This window comes from Scyliorhinus canicula, chromosome 1 (genome assembly GCF_902713615.1).
Source record: "Scyliorhinus canicula chromosome 1, sScyCan1.1, whole genome shotgun sequence".
In the NCBI taxonomy this organism is placed as follows: domain Eukaryota; kingdom Metazoa; phylum Chordata; class Chondrichthyes; order Carcharhiniformes; family Scyliorhinidae; genus Scyliorhinus; species Scyliorhinus canicula.
In genome coordinates this window covers 250012039-250033720 of record NC_052146.1, presented here as the reverse complement: position 1 = coordinate 250033720, position 21682 = coordinate 250012039, and the positions used below count along the sequence as shown (strand labels likewise).

At 46.2% G+C, this 21682-nt stretch overlaps 1 protein-coding gene across 3 annotated transcripts in view; it reads right to left on the bottom strand.

Moving 5' to 3' along the window:
* Positions 1-21682, bottom strand: part of tatdn3 (TatD DNase domain containing 3) — a 117507-nt gene that overhangs the window by 77905 nt on the left and 17920 nt on the right. For all 3 annotated transcript variants that reach the window (XM_038811150.1, XM_038811160.1, XM_038811170.1), the window contains exons 2-3: positions 10223-10255; positions 9513-9586 (exon numbers count right to left, since the gene is read on the bottom strand). In XM_038811150.1, the coding sequence (XP_038667078.1) occupies positions 9513-9586; positions 10223-10255 (107 nt within the window). The remainder of the gene's footprint in view (positions 1-9512; positions 9587-10222; positions 10256-21682) is intronic.

The following is a 21682-nucleotide window of genomic DNA, read 5'->3' as shown; positions in this document are numbered from 1 at the left end:
CTGGGTGAGTCAATTAAGTGGATACCTTGTACACAAATGTGTTATATGTGATTACATAGAAAGATAGAAACAGAGAGTGGAAAACTACTGTGAGGGCAACCTATTAGTCATAAAATTAGGAGACAGGAAATAATGAATCCCGTACTAGTTGGTACTGGAAAATCACAGCACTAAATTGTAGATAAACCTACACTAGATATGCCATCATTTATTTTATTGAAGAAACATTTCTGCTATCAACATTCCTTCCAAACTGCGTTAAGAGCACTGAGGCACTGAGTAACATAATAGCTCTTTAGGTAAATATACCAATGGGGTGATAATGAGCTAAACAGACCAGGGCGGTCCCAGATTGAATTCTACCTTTCTCCCAGAGGGAGGGGTAGGGGTGGGGAATGCATAACTGTGGTTGCCATGGCAGCACTGTCATGCTCACGACCTATCCACCCACCCTCAGTCACATATTATACATGGTGGTCCCCTCACCCTTGGGCCAATTGAGACACTTAAATATACAATTAATGGTCACTTAAATGCCTCCTAATATTGCCACAAAGATTGTACCTACAGCAGGGGAAGCCTGCACCAAGTGCTAAGGCTACCCAGTAAAACCTGCAGAAACTTGTAGTTGAGCTAGGCTGGTGGGGTGCCTTCTCATGGGACACCTGTGCTCATCGGAAGCCTTCCCCCAACAACATAATTCAACCTCCACCACCACATTTCAGCTGCACCCTACCCCTTCTGTCCTGCCCCCCAACCCTATTGCCCTGACACACCAGCCTGGTCTCGGCAAGACCCCGCACTTACCTGTCTGGGCTTCAAGCTGTTCATCTTTGGGGCTGACTGTATAGTCCCAGAGGTGGCCATTGCTCCTGGTGGTGCTAGTGAGACAAGAGAGTTACCAGCCATTCGATCGTCTGGCATGTCTCTCATGCGGGGCATCCTCTTCAATGGGGGATGAAGGCCTGTCTTGAGACAATTCAAGGCCTAACAGCCATTAAATGGCTGTGTGGTGAGCCAACCAAGCACAGGTAGGATTGACACCAACTTTTAAACTAGAGGGATGATGATAACTGCCACCCCCCCCCCCCCCCCCCTCTCCCCGGGGTGTAGAATTCAGCTCATGGCTTGTGTTTTTATACTATCTCAGCCAGATCAATGGTGGCAGCATCACAATTGCTCTCAGGAGCAAAGGCCAATGCCATTGTTCTCCTTTCTAAGAGAGGAGTAGAAATTAGCAATGGCTTGTCCTCCTGATCTTTAACTATTAGCTACTTCCAGAAATTGCAAATGTAAGGAATTTAGGGTAGATTTTCAACTTCAGGTCTGCAGGTATTGCAATCAACTGCCTATTATGGAAACTGCTCAGTTTTCAATGCTACAATGAGAGGAGGATGAAATCCTGCTGTGATGTGCCAATGGTTTAACAGCCTTCGAACAGAAAATGTCAAAGTTCACCTATGAAAAATGGTCAACAAACTTCTGGTTGTGACCATGGAGTGAATGGTCACATACAGGGCTGCTCCTGCTTAAAGTCACAGAAAAGAGCTCTTTTTACACAGAATCGGCTGGAATTTTGATGAAAAGTCGTAGGTGAATGTTAGAGGCGTAGTTTACCCCTGAAATGGTATGTCTTCTGATCACCAGACCCGGCAGAAAACAGTGAGACATTTGGCTGGAAAGTTGAAACAGCCTTGTGCTTCACAGACAGTCTCTTCCAGCATGCAGGCGGGGGAGGGGCAGGCAGGAAAACCCCAGATACTGGAACTGATGACTTTTATCAAGGAGAAATTCCATAAACAGAGGAAAGAAATGCACGAGGATCATGCAAAGGCCATTGCAGAAGCTGTGACAACCCTGAAGAGTACTCTGGAACGGATGGAGAGGTGTTTGGAGGTGCAGGGGTCACAGATTCTGGAGATTGAAGGAGTGATCTTGGACCACAGCGATCGTGTGGTGGCTCTGGAGGCGGAGGTGGGGCTCCTAGGAGACCTTTGTAAAACGATCAGGGCAAAGGTGGAGGAGCAGGAGAATACCTCGAGAAGGCAGAACCTGCGAATAGTGGGCCTGCCTGAAGGAGTGGAAGGTGTGAGTGCCACGAGGTACGTCTCGAGAATGCTGGCGGGGCTGGTGGCAGAAGGGGTGCTAGATAAGGCACCTGAAGTGGACCGAGTGCGGAGGTCTCTGAGGCAAAAGCCTAGAGCTGGGGAGCCGCCGCGGGCAGTGATCGTGAGGATCCACAAATTTGTGCAGAAAGAGAAAATTCTACGGTGGGCCAGGGAGAAGCATAGTTGTGACTGGGAGGGAAATAACGTCTGAATTTATCAGGACATCGGAGCCGAGTTGGCAAAATGGCAGGCAGGTTTCAACAAAGCCAAGGCGGTGCTGTACCGGCTGCAGATCAGGTTTGGGGTGCTCAACCCGGCAAAATTATGGGTGACGTTCAGAGGCCGGAAGTATTATTGAGACCCCTGAAACAGCCGAAGACTTCATTAAGGAGCATAAACTGGGGGAGAACTGAGTGGACAATGCTTGGGAACCAGGGTGCTGGCACTAAGTAATGGTCAGGAGCATGTTTGAAGTGGATGTAGGGATTGGGGGATTTTTGACTTTTTTTGCGGGGGGGGGTTTCTGTTCAATCTTGAGATTGTAAGGAGTCGTAGGGGTGAAAAGTTTATGAGGGGATCGATGTTCCCATCCCCCCATCTGTTTTATGGGACTGTTTTGTGTTTAACATTTGTTTGTTTGCTTTTGGGGAAGGCTACCTGAAGATCAGGAGAAGTCCTTGTTTGGGTGGGGAAGGGTAAGGCCAGCAGGAGGCCTCCTTCCTTGAGCTGAGGAGTTGGATGGGGGGGGGAGGAGGAGGTCATTAGGATGTGCCTTTGGGCAGGCGCAGCTGCGCTAGTAGGTTATGCTGGTGAACGGAAGCGAGGTGGTGGGGGAGAAGGCCAAAAGGGGGGGCCAGTGGGATGGGGGAATGGGGAAGTGGGGGTGGGGGGGGGGGGGGAAGAAGGGGAAAAGCGGGGGAGGGGGGTTTCTGTGACGCAGCAGTGGGTGAGAGATGACATGGTCAAGGGCGAGAAAAGGGGCCATCTGGGATGGGCTAGGTACAGAGTGGAATAAAAGGGGCAGGAGATAAGTGGGGAAGATGATGGACGGTAGAGGGGATTGGACGCGCAAGCCTCCGGTAAGGTTGGTAACGTGGAACGTCCAGGGTCTGAATGGGCCGGTTAAAAGGTCATGGGTATTCGCCCACCTCAGGAAATTGAAATCGGGTGTTGTCTTTCTGCAGGAGACAGGACCGTGTGAAGGACCAGGTTAGGTTAAGGAAGGGGTGGGGCGGGCAGGGTTTTCACTCGGGATTTGATTTGAAATCAAGGGGTGTGCCGATTTTAATGAGCAAAAAAATGGGATTCTTAGTGCGAAGGAGGTGAGGGATCTGGGTGGGAGATATGTGATTGTGAGTGGGGTCTTGGAAGAGGCGCCGGTAGTGTTGGTAAATGTGTATGCCCCAAATTGGGATGATGTGGGTTTTATGAGGGGGTTGCTGGCAGCAATCCCGGATTTGGCCACGCACCATTTGATCATGGGAGAAGATTTTAACTGCGTCCTGGAGCCGAGAGTGGATAGATAGAGCCCCAGGCCGATGGGTAGGGTACAAATGGCAATGGAGCTGGGGGTTTATGGAGAGGATGGGTATGGTGGATCCATGGCGCTTTCAGAACCCAGGAAAAAGGGAGTTTTCCTTCTTTTCACACGTCCACAAGGTGTGTTTGAGGATTGACTACTTTGTAGTGAGTCGGGAGATTTTGGTTGGGGTGGAGGGGGCAGAGTATGCGGGGATTGTTATCCCGGACCATGCACCCCACTGGCTGGAAATTTGGTTAAGAATGGGACGAGAGCAGTGGCCGGGGTGGAGGTTTGACTCAGGGTTGTTGGCGGATGGAGGTTTTTGTGATAAGGTGCGGTTGGCGATTACGGTTTATGTGGAGTTCAATCAGAATGGGGAGGTGTCAGCAGGCATTTTGTGGGAAGCACTGAATGCAGTGGTCCAGGGAGAAATTATTTTGTTTATGGTTCATGCGAATAAGGAAAGGAGGGCGGAACATGACCGCCTATTGAGCGAGATAGTGGAGGTGGACAGGGAATATTGGAGGGTGCCCACCGTGGAAGGATTGGCGAGAAGGAAAAAGTTGCAGGGGCAACTGTTGCGATTCGTTTACTATGAATATTCACCCTTTTGGTGAATCTGATTCCATGAGCTGCCGAAGCCAATGAAGAGAATCCTAAAGATTAGTATTTGAAAGTGTCAACAACTTCAAGAGGAAGAAAATCAAAAGAACTCAGAACATTTGTGAGTAGGCTATTATTTTTGATATAGCTGCCACGTGCTAGTAATTTTAACAGTTTTCTCATTAAATTTGATTCAATATTTTGCTAGCCTGCTTTAAATATGTCTTTGTTTCAAACGGATTGAGCTCACCAAGATGCAATTCAAGGAGACACAATACACTTGAATTGTCAAATGAAATAGTGTAACATTCCTTCTATCAAGTAGGTCATTTTGCTCTTGTGGTACTGTTGTTACTTATTATTAAACCTCATTTTATGGCCTTGACCTGTTTTCATAAGTCAGTTTGAAGTGCAAAGGAATTTAAATCATGATGATAGACTTGTCGTTTATTTGAATTTTTACAAATTCTTAAGGAGAACCTGTACATTTAAATTTGTATGATTCCATTCAAGCATTTCATGACAAGAAAACAAAGTATTTACATTGAACCTTGACCATAGAAAAAGTCCCAGAGCTGTAATTCTAAAAAATTGAATGCTGAATCGTAAATAGGATGCTTCTAAAGAGGAAAAAATGTTGAACCAAAGAAGAAGATTATAGATGGAGAGCACACTTGGTCAAAAAGGTGGATGTTAAGCAAGGTCATAAATGGGAAGGGGAAGGTGGAAAGATTAGGGAGAGAAGTATAGACAATTTTAATACTGAAGGTGTAGTTTTCAGTAATGATTCATATATGGTTTAGATATATATTCACTATAAATCGTTAGCCCTAGTGATTTCCTTCAAGTATGGGCTGAACACTATCTAACTGATCCCCAAATGGTTTCATGTTGTGTTATTTTGGTCCCGGATTTTCCCTCCGGGGTTGAGTGCACAGAGACAGGAGAATTCTGAGCTCTGATCTTTACAAATGGCTGCCTGCAGGTCCAATATTTGTCAGGGGTGGGGGTGTGCGTGCTGGTTTAGAAGCTGGTCCTACCTCCCCTGAAATGAATGTAGAGGGTGAGCTGAGCGTAAGGCACTATGTTTAAGTTATTGAAACAAAACACATCCCTCCAGCCCAAACCTCCTCAGCCCCCCACACATTCACCAGGCTGCATTAATGCTGACCTGTGCCACCCCACCCACCCCGCATGGTTCCTCATACCCTCTATGCCAATCCATTCCATCCACCCACTACCCCTAACCCTTCCATGCAAGCTCACCTAGTTTGACAGTTCTTTGACCGTTTGACAGTTCTTTCAATCATAGATTAACTACAGCGCAGAAGGTCATTCGGCCCATTGTGTCCATGCTTGCTCTCCTGAGCAGCAATTCATGTACTGCCCTCTCCCCACATTCTTTCTTTTCAGATATATAGAAAATGTAAAAAATGTAGAAAGATTGACAGCACAGAAGGTGGCCAATGTGCCCATCATGTCTGCCTTTGCGAGCAAATTAACCACCCAATCTAATTTCATTTTCCACTTGGGTCTGTAGCCCTAGAAGTTATGGGCCTTCAGGTGCATATCCAGACACCTTTTAAATGAGTTGAGGATTTCTACCTTTTCTACCCTTTCAGACAGTGAATTCTAGAACCCTACAACGATCTGGGTAAACATATTTTTCCTTGTGTCTCCTCTAATCCTTCTACAAATCACTTTAAATCTATGCCCCCTCATCATTGGGCTCTCTGCTAAGGGAAATAAGTCCTTCCCATCCACTCTATCCAGGCTGCTTACAACCTCAATTGCACACCTCAATAAAATCTCCCCTCAGCCTCCTATGTTGCAAAATAAACAACACCAGTCTATCCAAACTTCCTTCATAGCTGTAATTTTCCAGTCCTTGCAACATCATTGTAAATCTCCTCTGTACCTTTGACATCCACGGGCTTCTAGATTTGGCTGGCCCACCCTTTTTTGTTGCAGGGACAAATTTACTCTGAACTTCTTGGATCTGTCCTTTGAATGCCTCCCTCTTCTCTAACGTTGAATTACCTTCAAGTAGCTCCAGTCCACTTTTGTAAATCACTTCTCAGCTTAGTAAAATTGGCCTTGTCCCAATTCAGAACTTTAACTCCTCGTCTATCTTTGTCCATTTCTATAATGAAATTAAAACGAACTGCATAATTATCACTAACACCAAAATGCTCTCTCACTGGTACACCTCCCACCTGTCCAGCTTCAGTGCCTAAAACTAAGTCCAGAGCTACACCCCTCTCTTTTTGGACTTGCGGCATACTGGCTAAAAAGATCTTCTAAATGCATCTCCAGAATTCTGTTCTCCCCATTTCTTTCAAGCTAAAACTATCCCAGTTGAAGTAGTTGAAATCCCTTACTATTAATGCCTTATTGTTTTTGCCTTTCTCGAGATTTGCCTACATATGTGATCTTCTATCTCCTTCTGACTGTTTGTGGAGCGACATTCTCAGTAGTGTGATTGCCATTTTTTGTTCCTCAGTTCAATCTATTTAGCTCCAAGGAGCACTTGGCACGAGGAGAAATACCTTTAAGATCCTGTTTTTTAATGTCTTTCCCCACAGGACATTATCCCTTTTCCTAACTATGTTATTCGTATCAATCGGGACCATGACCTGTGGCTGTTCACCCTCCCCTATTGCTATTGCTCTTTCAATCTTCCTTTTACCCCTCTGTACAGATGAGCTTACCCATGGTGCCATGGACTTGGCTCTGGCTGCACCCCCCAGATGCAGCCTGGTTTGCACCCCTTGAGGGGCTGGTTTAGCACAGGGCTAAATAGCTGGATTTTAAAGCAGACCATGGCAGGCCAGCAGCGCGGGTTCAATTCCTGTACCAGCCTCCCCGAACAGGTGTCGGAATGTGGCGACTAGGGGCTTTTCACAGTAACTTCATTTGAAGCCTACTTGTGACAATAAGCGATTTTCATTTCATTTCATTTCGGATGAACCATCAGCCTCATCAGTATTTAGAACTGAATATTGGTTGGAAAGTGAACCAATTCAAGTAAGCATTACTTGAAAATAAAAGATGAGGCTTAGCAGTTAATCACTTGTTACTGGTTATTAATAATTAATATTTTTAACATCTGTTAAACTCCCAATTATTTCAACTCAGTCCCTATGCAGCAATTCTCACCAATGAATCACCTTACGATTTGCCTATGATCTCACTGTTTGACATTTGTTTCAAACCCGACATTGTCCAGCAGTTGTGACTGTCCAGGTCCGCTCCTGCCTCTATTCTGGACTCACGTGAGTAAAAGGCCTTCAAGCCTGGGCCTCAATTTATTCCGCCCCGCCCTGGTCTAGCAATTCCCTTCTAGGAACACTCTTGCCTCTGCCTTCAGAGTAGTCTGAGTCTTGAAAATTCTTTGAAGGTTTTTGACAGTTCTCTGATAGCTTAACAGTTGTTTGACAGTTTTAACAGTTCCAATGAGTTTGTGTACTTTCTGTGCACAATCATGTTTACTTTTAACAATCCCAAAGTGTCCCTTACCTAACCCAAAAGGTGCCTTACCTAGCCCAAGGTGTCTCAGGATCATACCCAAAGGAGTACCTTACCTCTCCAAAGGGGTACCCTGGGTATCCATAAGAACTAGGAGCAGGAGTAGGCCATCTGGCCCCTCGAGCCTGCTCCGCCATTCAATGAGATCATGGCTGATCTTTTGTGGACTCTGCTCCACTTTCCGGCCCGAACACCATAACCCTTAATTCCTTTATTCTTCAAAAAACTATCTATATTTATCTTAAAAACATTTAATGAAGGAGCATCAACTGCTTCACTGGGCAAGGGATTCCATAGATTCACAACCCTTTGGCTGAAGAAGTTCCTCCTCAACTCAGTCCTTTATTTTGAGGCTATGCCCCCTAGTTCTGCTTTAGCAGTGGAAACAACCTGCCCGCATCTATCCTATCTATTCCCTTCATAATTTTATATGTTTCTATAAGATCCCCCCTCATCCTTCTAAATTCCAACGAGTACAGTCCCAGTCTACTCAATCTCTCCTCGTAATCCAACCCCTTCAGCTCTGGGATTAACCGAGTGAATCTCCTCTGTACACCGTTCAGCGCCAGTACGTCCTTTCTCTGGTAAGGAGACCAAAACTGAACACAATACTCCAGGTGTGGCCTCACTAACACCTTATACAATTGCAGCAGAACCTCCCTCGTCTTAAACTCCATCCCTCTAGCAATAAAGGACAAAATTCCATTTGCCTTCTTAATCCAAATGAATCCACAAAGTTGCTTTCTTCGGGTTTTACACACCTGGCCTGCAGATCAGGGGTTATGAGGCGAAGGCAAGAGAATGGGGATGAGGAAAACATCAGCCATGATTGAATGGCGGACCAGACTCGATGGGCTGAGAGGTCTAATTCTGCTCCTATGTTTTATGGTCTTATGGCCTACCTGAATCCTACGTCTGTGGATGTCACTGGTGATTTAATTCACCAGTGTATTCATAATTACACATGGGCAAACCGCAGTCTAACTCCAGTTCCACCCATGGAAACAGGAAATGCTGTGTTGGGAGGCAGGACAGGATTTTCAGCCATTTCTATCATGATGGCGACCCTATCCATTATGCTGAAAGTTTGTGCCTTGGGGCACCAGAGTCCTTTGAAAAAATAAATTGTGTCTATCTTCTATTAACTGTAGAAATACAGGGACTATTACCATGGGTCACAATTATTACTTTAATCAACAGGTTCCAACTAAAGTTGTTCTTCCGCTCCCTTTAAGAACTATTGCTTGAACAGATCTGAATTTACAGATGAAGGTATGCAGTACATAGTGGCATTATGCAAGTTTTAAATAAATTATTGCATACATGAAAGAAGCATAATCATGTGGCGATTTTCTGCTGACTGAGTTCCACAGATGGTACAATCCTCTAGTTATTCAGTTAAGAGACTATTCTTCATGTGAGTGCTGACTGGACATTTGGATAAGGGGTATCTCATAATCCAATGTCCACACACATGCATTCCTTTAGGGAGTCGCTGGAAAGCAACCAAGTGAAGTGGTATTTGCTAATTAATCTTCGTCGCTCTCAGCTCAATAATAGTAAGGGCAAAAGTAGAACCACTGCTAAATCTCAGTTTAAATCAACTACTTCAGTACAAACTCGGTGAAACCAAAGACCTACCTTGTCTATATTACTCAGCACATCACATGGTACCTTTACCACTGAATTACCAGGGTGCTTGGGGCTTGGGTATTTTACAAATAAATGTGCAAAAGGTCTGATAAACATACTTATCTGAAAGCTCTATAAGCCTTTCAAATTCTCCAGAATGCTCTGCTACAGCCACAAGAGCTAGGAGTCCAGCCTGTAAAGAACAAAGAATGCTGCAATGGATAATCATCCTCACATCAATAACAGCTGTATGTATGCCCATAGGATTCAAAATAGAAACCTGTTGCTCGGTTCTAATTAAAGACTGCACAATCAACAGACATAGTAGCTAAGGTGTTAATACACCTTGTCACACCTTTCTCCACATCGGCTGGTGTGCCAGTTGTGATAAGGAGTCTACTACATTGTTTACCATAACATGAGCTGTGTTCTGAAGCAGCCAGAATGAACATGGGCAGAAACTTGTGGTTGCAAAATCTTCTCACTATTCACGTTGAAAATATTTCACTAGTCAGAGAAAAATTCATACATAATGGACCGTCAAATTACAGGCCTGGAATTTCCTCGGAAATATTCAAACTCCATTGTTGGAATTTCACCAGAAGTGCAGCGGACGCCCTAATATGTGTAAACAGGGTTGCCACCACATTTCCTAAATAGTTATGGCAGTGTGGCTGGAAAAGCTCCGAGGAAATTTCTGACTAGGATTAATAATCGAATATCAGGAATGCCAATTGAAGAATACTTATTTTCAAGACTTATGTGCAAATGCACATATTTGTGCGTGTTTTATTTAATCCAAGAACTGATTAATGGAAATATACTGTACCTTTCTCGCTTGCTCTATCACTGTATCAATATCCTAAAACAAAAATAACAAGAATAGTGATCATGTCCATACCCTAAAGATAACTTTGTCAATGTTGGTTTAACAAAGATAATTATGTAAATTTAAAATACATTGGGCATTAACGAAGCAGTGACTTAGTGATAATGCCACTAGACTAGGGGCAGCACGGTAGCACAGTGTGGAGCACTATTGCTTCACAGTTCCAGGGTCCCAGGTTCAATTCCCGGCTTGGGTCACTGTGTGTGTGTGTGTCTGGAGTCTGCACGTTCTCCCTGTGTCTGCGTGGATTTCCTCCGGGTGCTCCAATTTCCTCCCACAAGTCCCGAAAGACGTGCTGTTAGGAATTTGGACATTCTGATTTCTCCCTCTGTGTACCCGAACAGGTGCCGGAATGTGGTGACTGGGGGCTTTTCACAGTAACTTCAATGCAGTGTTAATGTAAGCCTACTTGTGACAGATAAATAACAAAGATTATTATTATAAATGCAGAGGCCCAAGCTAATGCCCTGGGGACAAAGGTTTGAAACAACAGCTGGTGAAATTTAAATTCAATTAATACATCTGGAATTTAAAGCTGGTGTCAGTAATAGTAACCATAAAACCATTGCCAATTGTCGGAAAAACCCATCTGGTTCACTAATGTTCCTTAGAGAAGGAAATCTAATGTGCTTACCTGCCCTGGCCTACACAAGACTCTAGACCCACTGAAATGTGGTTCACTAATCACTGCCCTCTGAAGTCACCTAGAAAGGTATTCAGCCTGTAAAGTTCATTAAGTATTCGTAGGAGAGCCCACTGCACAGTACTTATGGTGATGAAGTCCCATCGTCAAATCGAGGATACCCTCCGTCGTGTTGTGAGACACCATCGGGGTGTTAAATGGGATAGATTTCATACAGATGGAGCAACCCAAAACTGGACATCCATGAGGTGCAGTGGACCATCCACAGCAACAGAATTGCACTGAACCACAATCTGTAACCTCATGGCCCAGCAGATCCATCATTCTATTAGAGTCAAGCTGGGGAATCAACCCTGATTCAATAAAGTGTATGGAGGGCATGCCAAGAGCAGCAGCAGAAAAACTTAAATAGGTGTCAACCTGGTGAAGTTACAACACAGGACTACTTGAATGCCAAACAGCAGAAGCAGCATACGATAGAGTTACGCAATCCGATGAGCAACAGATTTAACTCTTAAATCATAAATGGTGGGGGAAAATTTTGTTTTTATTCATTTTTACGTGATGTGGACTTCGCTGGATAGGCCAGCATTTGCTGCACATCCCTAATTGCCCTTGAGGAAGTGGTGGGGTTGCTGCCTTCTTTAACAGCTACAGTCCATGTTGTGTACGTACACCCACTGTGCTATTAGGGAGTTCCAGGAGTTTGACCCAGCGACAGTGAAGGAACGCGATATACTTCCAAGGCAGGATGATGAGTAATTTGGAAGGGAACCTCCAAGTGGTGGTGTTCCCCTGTATGTGAAGCCTTTGTCCTTCTAGATGGTAGTGGTTGTGGATGTGGAAGGTGCTTCCTAAGGAGCCTTGGGGAGTTCCTGCAGTGCATCTTGTAGATGGTACACATGGCTGCCACTGTTCATCGGTGGTGGAGGGTTTGAATATTTGTGGAAGGGGTGCCAGTCAAGCGGGTTGCATTGTTCTGGATAATGTCAAGCTTCTTGAGTGTTGTTGGAGCTGCACTCATCCCGGAAAGCGGGGTGTATTCCATTGCACTCCTGATTTGTGTCTTGTAGATGGTGGACAGGCTTTGGGGGGGGGGGGGGGGGGCACACTTAAGCTCAACACCATCTAGGACAAAGCAGCCCGCTCGATTGGCACCCATCCTCCATCTTAAAATTTCACTCCCTCCACCAAGGATGGAAAACGGCAGCAGTGTGTACCATCTACAAGATGCACTGCAGAAACCCACCAAGGCTCTTTCAACAGCACCTCCAAACACCCTACAACTAGGAGGACAAGGGCAGTAGATCCATGGGAACAAAGCACCTGCAAGCTCCACTCCAAACCACTCAACAGCCTGACTTAGAACTATATCTCCATTCCTTCACTGTTGTTGGATCAAAATCTTCGAACTCACTTTCTAAAAGTGGTACCCACACCATATGGATTGCAGTGATTCAAGAAAGCAGATTATTACAACATTCTTAAGGGCAATTAGGAAAATTGGCGATAGACAATGAATGCTGGCCTAGCCAGCAATACCCACATCCTATGAATACATTTTTAAAAATCTTCACATATGAACAGTGTTGTATATTTTCCTTCTATAGAATGATTATGGAGGTAGAGCATCTCTCCAAACAATCTTATTGAGTGCTGCCCAAACCCGTTCCTGGTGTGACCCCCATTCCCATTCTAATCCCACATTTGTGCTAAAACCCCATGATGAAAGTTTGAGGGGTACAAGAGTTGTTGAGGAGGGACGGATGGGAGTTCAACCATACCTCCCACTCTTCATATTGTCATATCCTCTCCTTCACCCCAACTCCTCCACCACCATCTCCTCCTTCTTTACCACCCATCTTCTCTCCTCTCTCCATCTCCGGGGGGGGAATTAATGAAAAAGCAGGGTCGCTCCAAATAAACTAAATACCTATCTTTTCACAGGCTTTTTGTTTGCAGTAGCAATTGGGCCTCAGAGAGCACTTCATTAAGCTACGTCCACCATTTGTGAAAAGGATCTTGCGGCTGTTAGCATTCAGTCCTAGCTCCACAGCAGCCATTGTTACCTCAGAGTTCATGTCCCCAAAATATCATCTTGCGACCCCACTGGAAGTCGAGGCCCAGTTTGCGAAGCCCTGATCCAACATATTTATAGAATGAACAAGTCTTGCATCTTGCACTGTCACATTTGACAGTCTGGCCTCAGAGAGGTCAACCTGACACCTCTAAAGCACCATGTGCAAAGTTTTACAGTCTCTCTCTGGCTAGGTTGCCCATAAAATACCCCAGGTTACCTTCCCACCACCCACTTGGCTGCAATTTTACAGAGGGATAGGTGAGACCTAGGGCAACCTATTGTTGCCCACTTACATGACGCATTTCACCCAGCTGCAATTTTCCATAGTTAAAATTGAATCACATGTGGACCAGACCAGGTAAGGACAGAAGATTTTCTTCCTTAAACATTTGCGAACCAGATGGGTTTTAATGACAATCTGGTAGTTTCATGGTCACTATTACTGACTCTACTTTTTATTCCAGATTTATTTAATTCACTGTATTTAGATTTTCCAGCTGCCATGGTGGGATTTGAACTCATGTCTCCCAGTCATGAATCTAGGTCTCTGAATTACTGGTGCAGCAATATGACAACTATTCTTCTCCTGGACAGAAAAAAAAAAATCAAGTTTAAAACTTAGTACCAGAGCTCTGATAAGTTATTTGATACAATAAAACTGTTGAACTTCGAAAGGAGGCATTACAGAAAAAAAAAAACCCTTAAACAAGATAATCAATAGAGAAAATCAACCAGAAATAATAATTTCAGATGTGCCGGGGTATTGGACAAGATGTTCAGAGGTGTAACTGTCAAATTTAAGACAGTATCAAAAGAAACCGTGTTTGTAGTTTCATTTTGAACAACAGCATTGTCGGTGAATTCTGTGTTGTAACATGTAGTGTTCTTTAGGAATTTGTTCACTCTTCTTGCTAATATCCCCTGGCACATCAAGGCTTTAAGAGAATGTTTTAATGATTGCACAAAATGCTTGACAATTCCATTCATTGCAGAATGATTAGCACTATGGCTTCACAGCGCCACGGTCCCAGGTTCAATTCCCGCTTGGGTCGCTGTCTGTGTGGAGTCTGCACGTTCCAACCATGTCTGCGTGGGTTTCCTCCGGGTGCTCCGGTTTCCTCCCACGGTCCACAGATGCGCAGGTTGGCTGGATTGGCCATGATAAATTGCCCTTAGGTTAGATGGGGTTGCTGGGTTACATGTATAGGGTGGAGGTATGGGTTTAAGTGGGGTGCTCTTTCCAAGAGCCGGTGCAGACTCGATGGGCTGAATGGCCTCCTTCTGCACTGGAAATTCTGTGATTCTATGAAACGCTATACACAGAGGATGATCAACAGCCAGAATGGGTTTTAGGTGGAATGGTGACAACAGATTTTTTTGCCAAAAGAGTAAATGGTGTAATATGTTGAATATGGATGGCACAGTAACACAGTGGATAGCACTGCTGCTTCACAGCACCGGGGTCCCGGGTTCAATTCCCGGCTTGGGTCACTGTCTGTGTGGAGTCTGCAAGTTCTCCCTGTGGCTGTGTTGGTTTCCTCTGGGTGCTCCAGTTTCCTCCTATAAGTCCCAAAAGGCGTGCTGTTAGGTGAATTGGACACTATGAATTCTCTCTTTGTGTACCCGAACTGGCACTGGAGTATGACGACTAGGGGGTTTCCACAGTGGCTTCATTGCAATGTTAATGTAAGCTTACTGTGACAATAATAAAGATTATTATTATTAAGATATGGATGACATTCTGAAAAGATTAGATCAAAGACACTGAAGACCTACATCCCTATAACTTAATGTGTGGCCCTCCATAAGATAGTGTGTTTATACTGCCCTCTAGTGCTTTTAACATTCATAACTAGTAACTTGAAAAATTCGCACAACAGCGCAGGGGAAGTGGTCCATTGACCAGCATTTATCTTCCTTGGGTTATTTGTTGAAACTCAGTGAGATAGGGTATCAGAGAGTGAGTGGGGTTTCTCTCTGGGTGAGGCAGAACAGGAGGAAGAGTGGGGTCTCCTTGGCGGTGAAGCAGAGCAGGATAATTTGCTAATATGTTGAGTATATTTGAGAAACAGATAATTTTGCGTGTTTACACATTCTATAAGAGTCAAAGTTTCCTTATTCCCTGCAGGCAATTATCTTATCGTTTAGACAAATTTTACGTATTTGTTGGCTGGCTCTCACCCAAACATTTTAAACTTCATAGGCTTTGTCATCTACTCTCTAGAGTTTCAAAGAACGAGAGATGATTTCATTGAAACTTACAAAATTCTTACAGGCTGTGACAGGGTAGATGTAGATAGGGGGCTGGATTCTCCGTTTTTGGGACTATGTCCCCACGCCGTCATACAAACTGTGGCCTTTCATTACAGAAAAACTGGCGTGAAAGGGCCACATATTCATAGCCCTGCAGGGGGGGGGGAGCAGTGAATTGTCGGGAAGCTCGCAGCTTTTGCTGCAGATACGGGCCCCCGTCCGGGTCAGAGGCGGCTGTGCCTCGCTCCATGGCGGACTCAGCTGGACCTTCCAAATAGTAGCCCCCATTGGCAGCACGCCCGACCCGGACCGCCCGCCTAAAATTAGCCCGGTGCCGTATAAGGCCCCCTCTGCCCTCCAATCGGACCTCCCCGACCATGGAGGCTGTGGACTAAGTCTGCAGCCGCCACACTAGTATCCTGACCGGCAGGACCACATTAGATCCACGCCATCTAGTCTTTGGCCGGTCAGGGACGGAGAATGGCGGGGCGGGCCTCCAGCAATGGCCACGGGTAGGGGATACACAGTAGGTCCCGGAAAATCGGGGAACCGGCGGCGGTCCCGATTTCGTGAGGTGAAATGGATTCGCCGCCATGGCACCTGTCACGATTTTGGCGTTGGGGTGCGGAGAATCCAGCCCACGGTCTCAGAATAATAATAATAAGGAGCAGGCCTATTAAGTTTGAGATGAGGAGGAACTTCTTCACTCAGAGGGTGGTGAATCTTTGAAATTCTCTACTCCAGAGGACTGTGGAAGGTCAACTGAGAATGTTCAGGACTGAAATTGTTAGATTTCTGATACTAATTATATCACGGGATAGGAGCATTGAAAAGATAGTGGGGGAAATGGCATTGAGGTGAATGATCAGCCATGATGTGTTTGAATGGCAGAACAGGCTCGAAGGGCCAAATGGCCTACTCCTCCTTCTATCTTCCTATATTATGAATCTGAATTCAGTTTAAATGTGATCTGCTAAAAAACAGAAAATGCATTAAAAGGGAATAAGTGATAGAATAGAACTGAAGCATTAAATTCACATCTCTGTTTTAATATTAAAATACATTCCAGACTAGATGAAGGTCACTCTGCCATCCCTTTCCCAGTGAAAAACATTAATGGAATTTCCACATTGTCTACAGAAAATATCTCATCTCCCAAATGCGATCTTTCATTTAAATTTAGGAACATTGAGCCCCTCCAACCTATGCCACAATTCTATTAGGTTATAGCTGATCTGTCACTCCATTTAATCTTGTTTTGCATCTTTAGGTAACCTTATCTAAAGGAAAATCTTGGGGGACTTCCGGTGGTGGCATGTAGATGGTGGCTCCTGCTGGAGTCTCTGGTTTTTGGACTTTTATTCCCGGTTTCAGGGATAGTTTGTGAATGAGTTGGTGTGGGAAGTTATAAGGAAGGTGTGAAATGTCGAAGACCCAGAAGAAGGGTGCTGGAAAGAAAGAGGTCAGCGGAAGTCCGCCGGCGAGTGAGTCTGTGAGTCCTGTTGGAACACAGGAGGTGGGTCTGGGTCGTTGGGTGGGGCCGGAGATGGTTGGGAGGATGCAGGCCGGAGGTGAAGGAGGTGATTGGGAGGATGCAGGCCGGAGGTGAAGGAGGTGATTGGGAGGATGCAGGCCGGAGGTGAAGGAGGTGATTGGGAGGATGCAGGCCGGAGGTGATTGGGAGGATGCAGGCCGGAGGTGAAGGAGGTGATTGGGAGGATGCAGGCCGGAGGTGAAGGAGGTGATTGGGAGGATGCAGGCCGGAGGTGAAGGAGGTGATTGAGAGGATGCAGGCCAGAGGTGAAGGAGGTGATTGGGAGGATGCAGGCCGGAGTTGAAGGAGGTGATTGGGAGGATGCAGGCCGGAGGTGAAGGAGATGATTGGGAGGATGCAGGCCGGAGGTGAAGGAGGTGATTGGGAGGATGCAGGCCGGAGGTGAAGGAGGTGATTGGGAGGATGCAGGCCAGAGGTGAAGGAGGTGATTGGGAGGATGCAGGCCGGAGGTGAAGGAGAAGATTGGGAGGATGCAGGCCGGAGGTGAAGGAGGTGATTGGGAGGATGCAGGCCGGAGGTGAAGGAGGTGATTGGGAGGATGCAGGCCGGAGGTGAAGGAGGTGATTGGGAGGATGCAGGCCGGAGGTAAAGGAGGTGATTGGGAGGATGCAGGCCGGAGGTGAAGGAGATGATTGGGAGGATGCAGGCCGGAGGTGAAGGAGGTGATTGGGAGGATGCAGGCCGGAGGTGAAGGAGGTGATTGGGAGGATGCAGGCCGGAGGTGAAGGAGGTGATTGGGAGGATGCAGGCTGGAGGTGAAGGAGGTGATTGGGAGGATGCAGGCCGGAGGTGAAGGAGGTGATTGGGAGGATGCAGGCCGGAGGTGAAGGAGGTGATTGGGAGGATGCAGGCCGGAGGTGAAGGAGGTGATTGAGAGGATGCAGGCCAGAGGTGAAGGAGGTGATTGGGAGGATGCAGGCCAGAGGTGAAGGAGGTGATTGGGAGGATGCAAGTCGGAGGTGAAGGAGGTGATTGGGAGGATGCAGGCCGGAGGTGAAGGAGGTGATTGGGAGGATGCAAGCCGGAGGTGAAGGAGGTGATTGGGAGGATGCAGGCCGGAGGTCAAGGAGGTGATTGGGAGGATGCAGGCCAGAGGTGAAGGAGATGATTGGGAGGATGCAGGCCGGAGGTGAAGGAGATGATTGGGAGGATGCAGGCCGGAGGTGAAGGAGGTGATTGAGAGGATGCAGGCCAGAGGTGAAGGAGGTGATTGGGAGGATGCAGACCGGAGGTGAAGGAGGTGATTGAGAGGATGCAGGCCGGAGGTGAAGGAAGTGATTGGGAGGATGCAGACCGGAGGTGAAGGAGGTGATTGGGAGGATGCAGGCAGGGACGACGACAGGGACCAATGGATTTCCGTCGAAATTTTGTAAAGAATTTAAGGTCAAGCTGGCGCCATTGATGGTGGGAATGTTTGAGGACGCGATGGTTAGGGGTGTCTTGACGCAAACAATGGGGCAGGTTTCTGTCTCGCTGCTGTTAAAAAAACACAAGGATCCAATTGCGGGTCATATAGGCCCATATCTCTGCTGAATGTAGATGTCAAGATATTGACAAAGGACTGGGCGTTAATGTTGGAAGGGTGTCTCACGAATTTGAGAAGTTTGCTGAATGTGGTGTTTTCTCCAGCAGAGTGGAGGGAGACAGAGGTGGTGGTGGCGTTAGATGCAGAGAAGGCATTTGATTGGGTGGAGTGGTTATTTGGTGGCGACACTGGAGAAATTCGGGATTGCACGAAGTTTGTGGCATGGCTGCTATATAAGGAGCCGATGGTGAGCGTGCGCACAAATAGTATGAAATCAGGGCATTTTGCATGACATCAAGGTACGAGGCAGGAATGCCCCAAATCCCCCCATCTGTTTGCATTGGCTATAGAATCCTAGGCTGGGGCAGAGTACCTGGGGATAGTAATTTTGGACCATGTTCCCCACTGGCTGGAGGTTTGGCTTAGATCGCGATGGGAGCAGAGCCCAGGAAGGTTTGATTTGGTGTTGCTAGCAGACAAAGGGTTTTGCGATAAGGTGCAGTCGGAGATGAAGGATTATATGGAGTTGAAATAGAACAGGGAGGTGTCAGCAGCCACATTCTGGGAGGCACTGAAGGTGGTGGTCCGGGGGAGATTATCTCGTTTAATCGGATGAGGATGGGAGAAGGAGGGAGGAGCGTTTATTGGGCGAGATAGTTGAGATAGACAGGGAATATTTGAGGGTGCGTACCACGGATGGATTGGCGAGATGGGGCGGTTTTTGGACGGGCTGGAGTTCCTGCAGCTGGAGGAAGAGAAGAGGCAGGCGGGAGAGACGGTATTGGAAAGTATAAGGGGGTTGAAGTCGGGAAAGGCCCCACAGTCGGATGTTTACCCGGCGGAATTTTATAAGGAGTTTGTGATGGAACTGGCACTGCATCTCCTGGGGTGTTTAGTGAGGCGCTAGAGAAGGGGGAGCTGCCGCAGATTTCGATGCAGGCAACAATCACATTAATACCAAAAAAGAGGAAGGACCTGTCAGAATGCGGGTCGTACAGGCCCAAATCGCTGTGAACTATGGATATAAAAGTGATGGCCAAGCTGGTGTTAGGGAAGATAGAAGATTGTGTCCTGGGGGTAGTTGCAGAGGACCAAACAGGTTTCATAGAGGGCATGCAACTCTCCAGTAATATAAGGCGATTGTTAAAATATTATGACCTTGTCGAGAGGACGGGTTCCAGAAGTAGTGGTGTCCATGGATGCAGAGAAGAAGGCATTCGATCAGGTGAAGTGGCAGTACCTGTTTGAGGTCCTGGGAAGGTTGGGACGACGTTTGCGGCGTGGATGCGCCCGTTTTATGCGGCACCATGTGAGCATACGAACCAACAATATGGGCTCACAAAGTCGCGGGTTACACGTGGGAATGAGACACGGGTGCCTGCTGTCGCCGCTGCTGTTCACGCTAGCAATAAAGCCCCTGACCGTAGGCGGTCGGCAGAGTGGCAAGGGATTATGAGGGGGAGCATGGAGCACCAGTTGTCGCTATATGCGAATGACCCATTACTGTACGCATCGGACCCTTGGAGAGCATAGGAAGGATTATGGGCCTATTAGAGAGGTTTAGGGCTTCCTCAGGATACAAGCTGAACATAGGAAAAAGTGAGGTGTTCCCTGTGAATGAATTGGATCGGAGAACCAGATTACGGGGCTACAATTTAAGCTGGCCAGGGACAGGTTCAGATATCGGGGGATCCAAGTAACGATAGAGTGGGCGGCTTTGCATAAATGGAACTTAACAAAGCTGGTGGAGGAGGTTTGGGTGGGTTTTATGAGGCGGGATATGTTGCATCTGCCTCTGGCAGGGTGGGTCCAAGTGGTGAAGATGAATGTCTTCATCTTCGAGCCGAGGTTGTGGAGGCAGGTACATTAATTGCATTCAAAAGGCATCTTGACAAATAAATGGATAGGATGGGTATAGTGGCATACAGCACAAGGAAGTGCTGAGGGTTTTGGCAAAGCGAGGTATCATGACTGGTACAGGCTTGGAGGGCCAAAGGGCCTGTTCCTATGCTGTATTGTTCTTTGAAGGGAGGTTTGGGAGGGCTGGGAGTTTTGTTTGCGGTTGTTTTGTATTGTAAAATTGTTGGAAATTTGCTAAATAAAAACACTTTTAAAAAATGAAGAACAATCTTCATGCTGCTCATTTCAGTTGGTTCATCAAATGCACTGTTCTATTTAGTTGTTTCTTCACAAGTTTCTGAAATTGTTTGTAAAGTTACCAGTAGAACATATCTTAATTCCTGCAAACTCCAAAATAAAGCAAAGAAAAAAGTATCCATATAGAATTTAATCACACTATTATCAAAGAACATTCTCTGGTATCCCAGAAGATATGTCCTCAAACTTACAGTGTTTTGTAACAATGTTTTAACCATTAATCAGAAGACAGGCTGAAATTCTTTTCACCAATTTTCTTTACAAATTGTTACCCTCTCTTCTTAAAAGTGCCTACTCTTTTCTGCGGTATGATTCCATGAGCTCTCATCTCCCTCTTGTATCCATATGGTTCCTAATCATACATGATCTTTGGCTTTGTTCACTGGCAACTTAACTTCAAGGGTGAAGCACAGAGTAATCGTGGAACAGAATACTCCATAAAGAGTGCCAAAGTTGGGGATTTGGGGCACAAGGAGAAGAGATGCTGCTTTTTATTCTTTCTTCTTTACCTCCAGTAGCTAGTGAGTGTTCTTATTTTGTCTCTAAGCTAGGAGACTGACACATAATATTATTTTAATAAACCAGTAACTAATTAAATAAATAGTTAGATACATATGAGAGGGCAGCTGGTGTCCTATAAATGCAACACTTGGTAGCTTGTGGAGAACACTGAAAATCCAGCCAACTATATCTACAGTACGTGTCTGAAGCTTGGTCAAGTGTCTGGGGCACCAGGGTGAGTCAGGCTCCCTGACTTTGAAGAACAGATACTTCCTACCAGTGTGGATGAGAACAACGACAGCAGGATGGATGGTAAAAGTGACAATTGCATCATAGTGCAGGAAGCCATTCAAACGGGGGGAGTGAAAAGGGCGGTGATGGGGACAGTACAGTCAATGGGAAAGATCATGTTCTTTGCACCATAACCAGCAGTTCCAAAGGCTGTGCTGCCTGCCCAAGTCAGTGGCTAGAGCCAAACTTGGATGAGAGAGGGAGGATCCAGTTGTTGTGGTCCACATAGGGACCAGTGACATAGATACAGCCTGGCATTATGTTCTGCTGACAGAGTTTGAGGAGTTAGTGTCCAAAGTAAAACACAACCTCAAAGGTAATAATTAGTGAATGACTTCTTAAGCCACATGTCAGTTAGCATAGGAGCAGGCAGATTGGAGAATTAAAGATGTAGC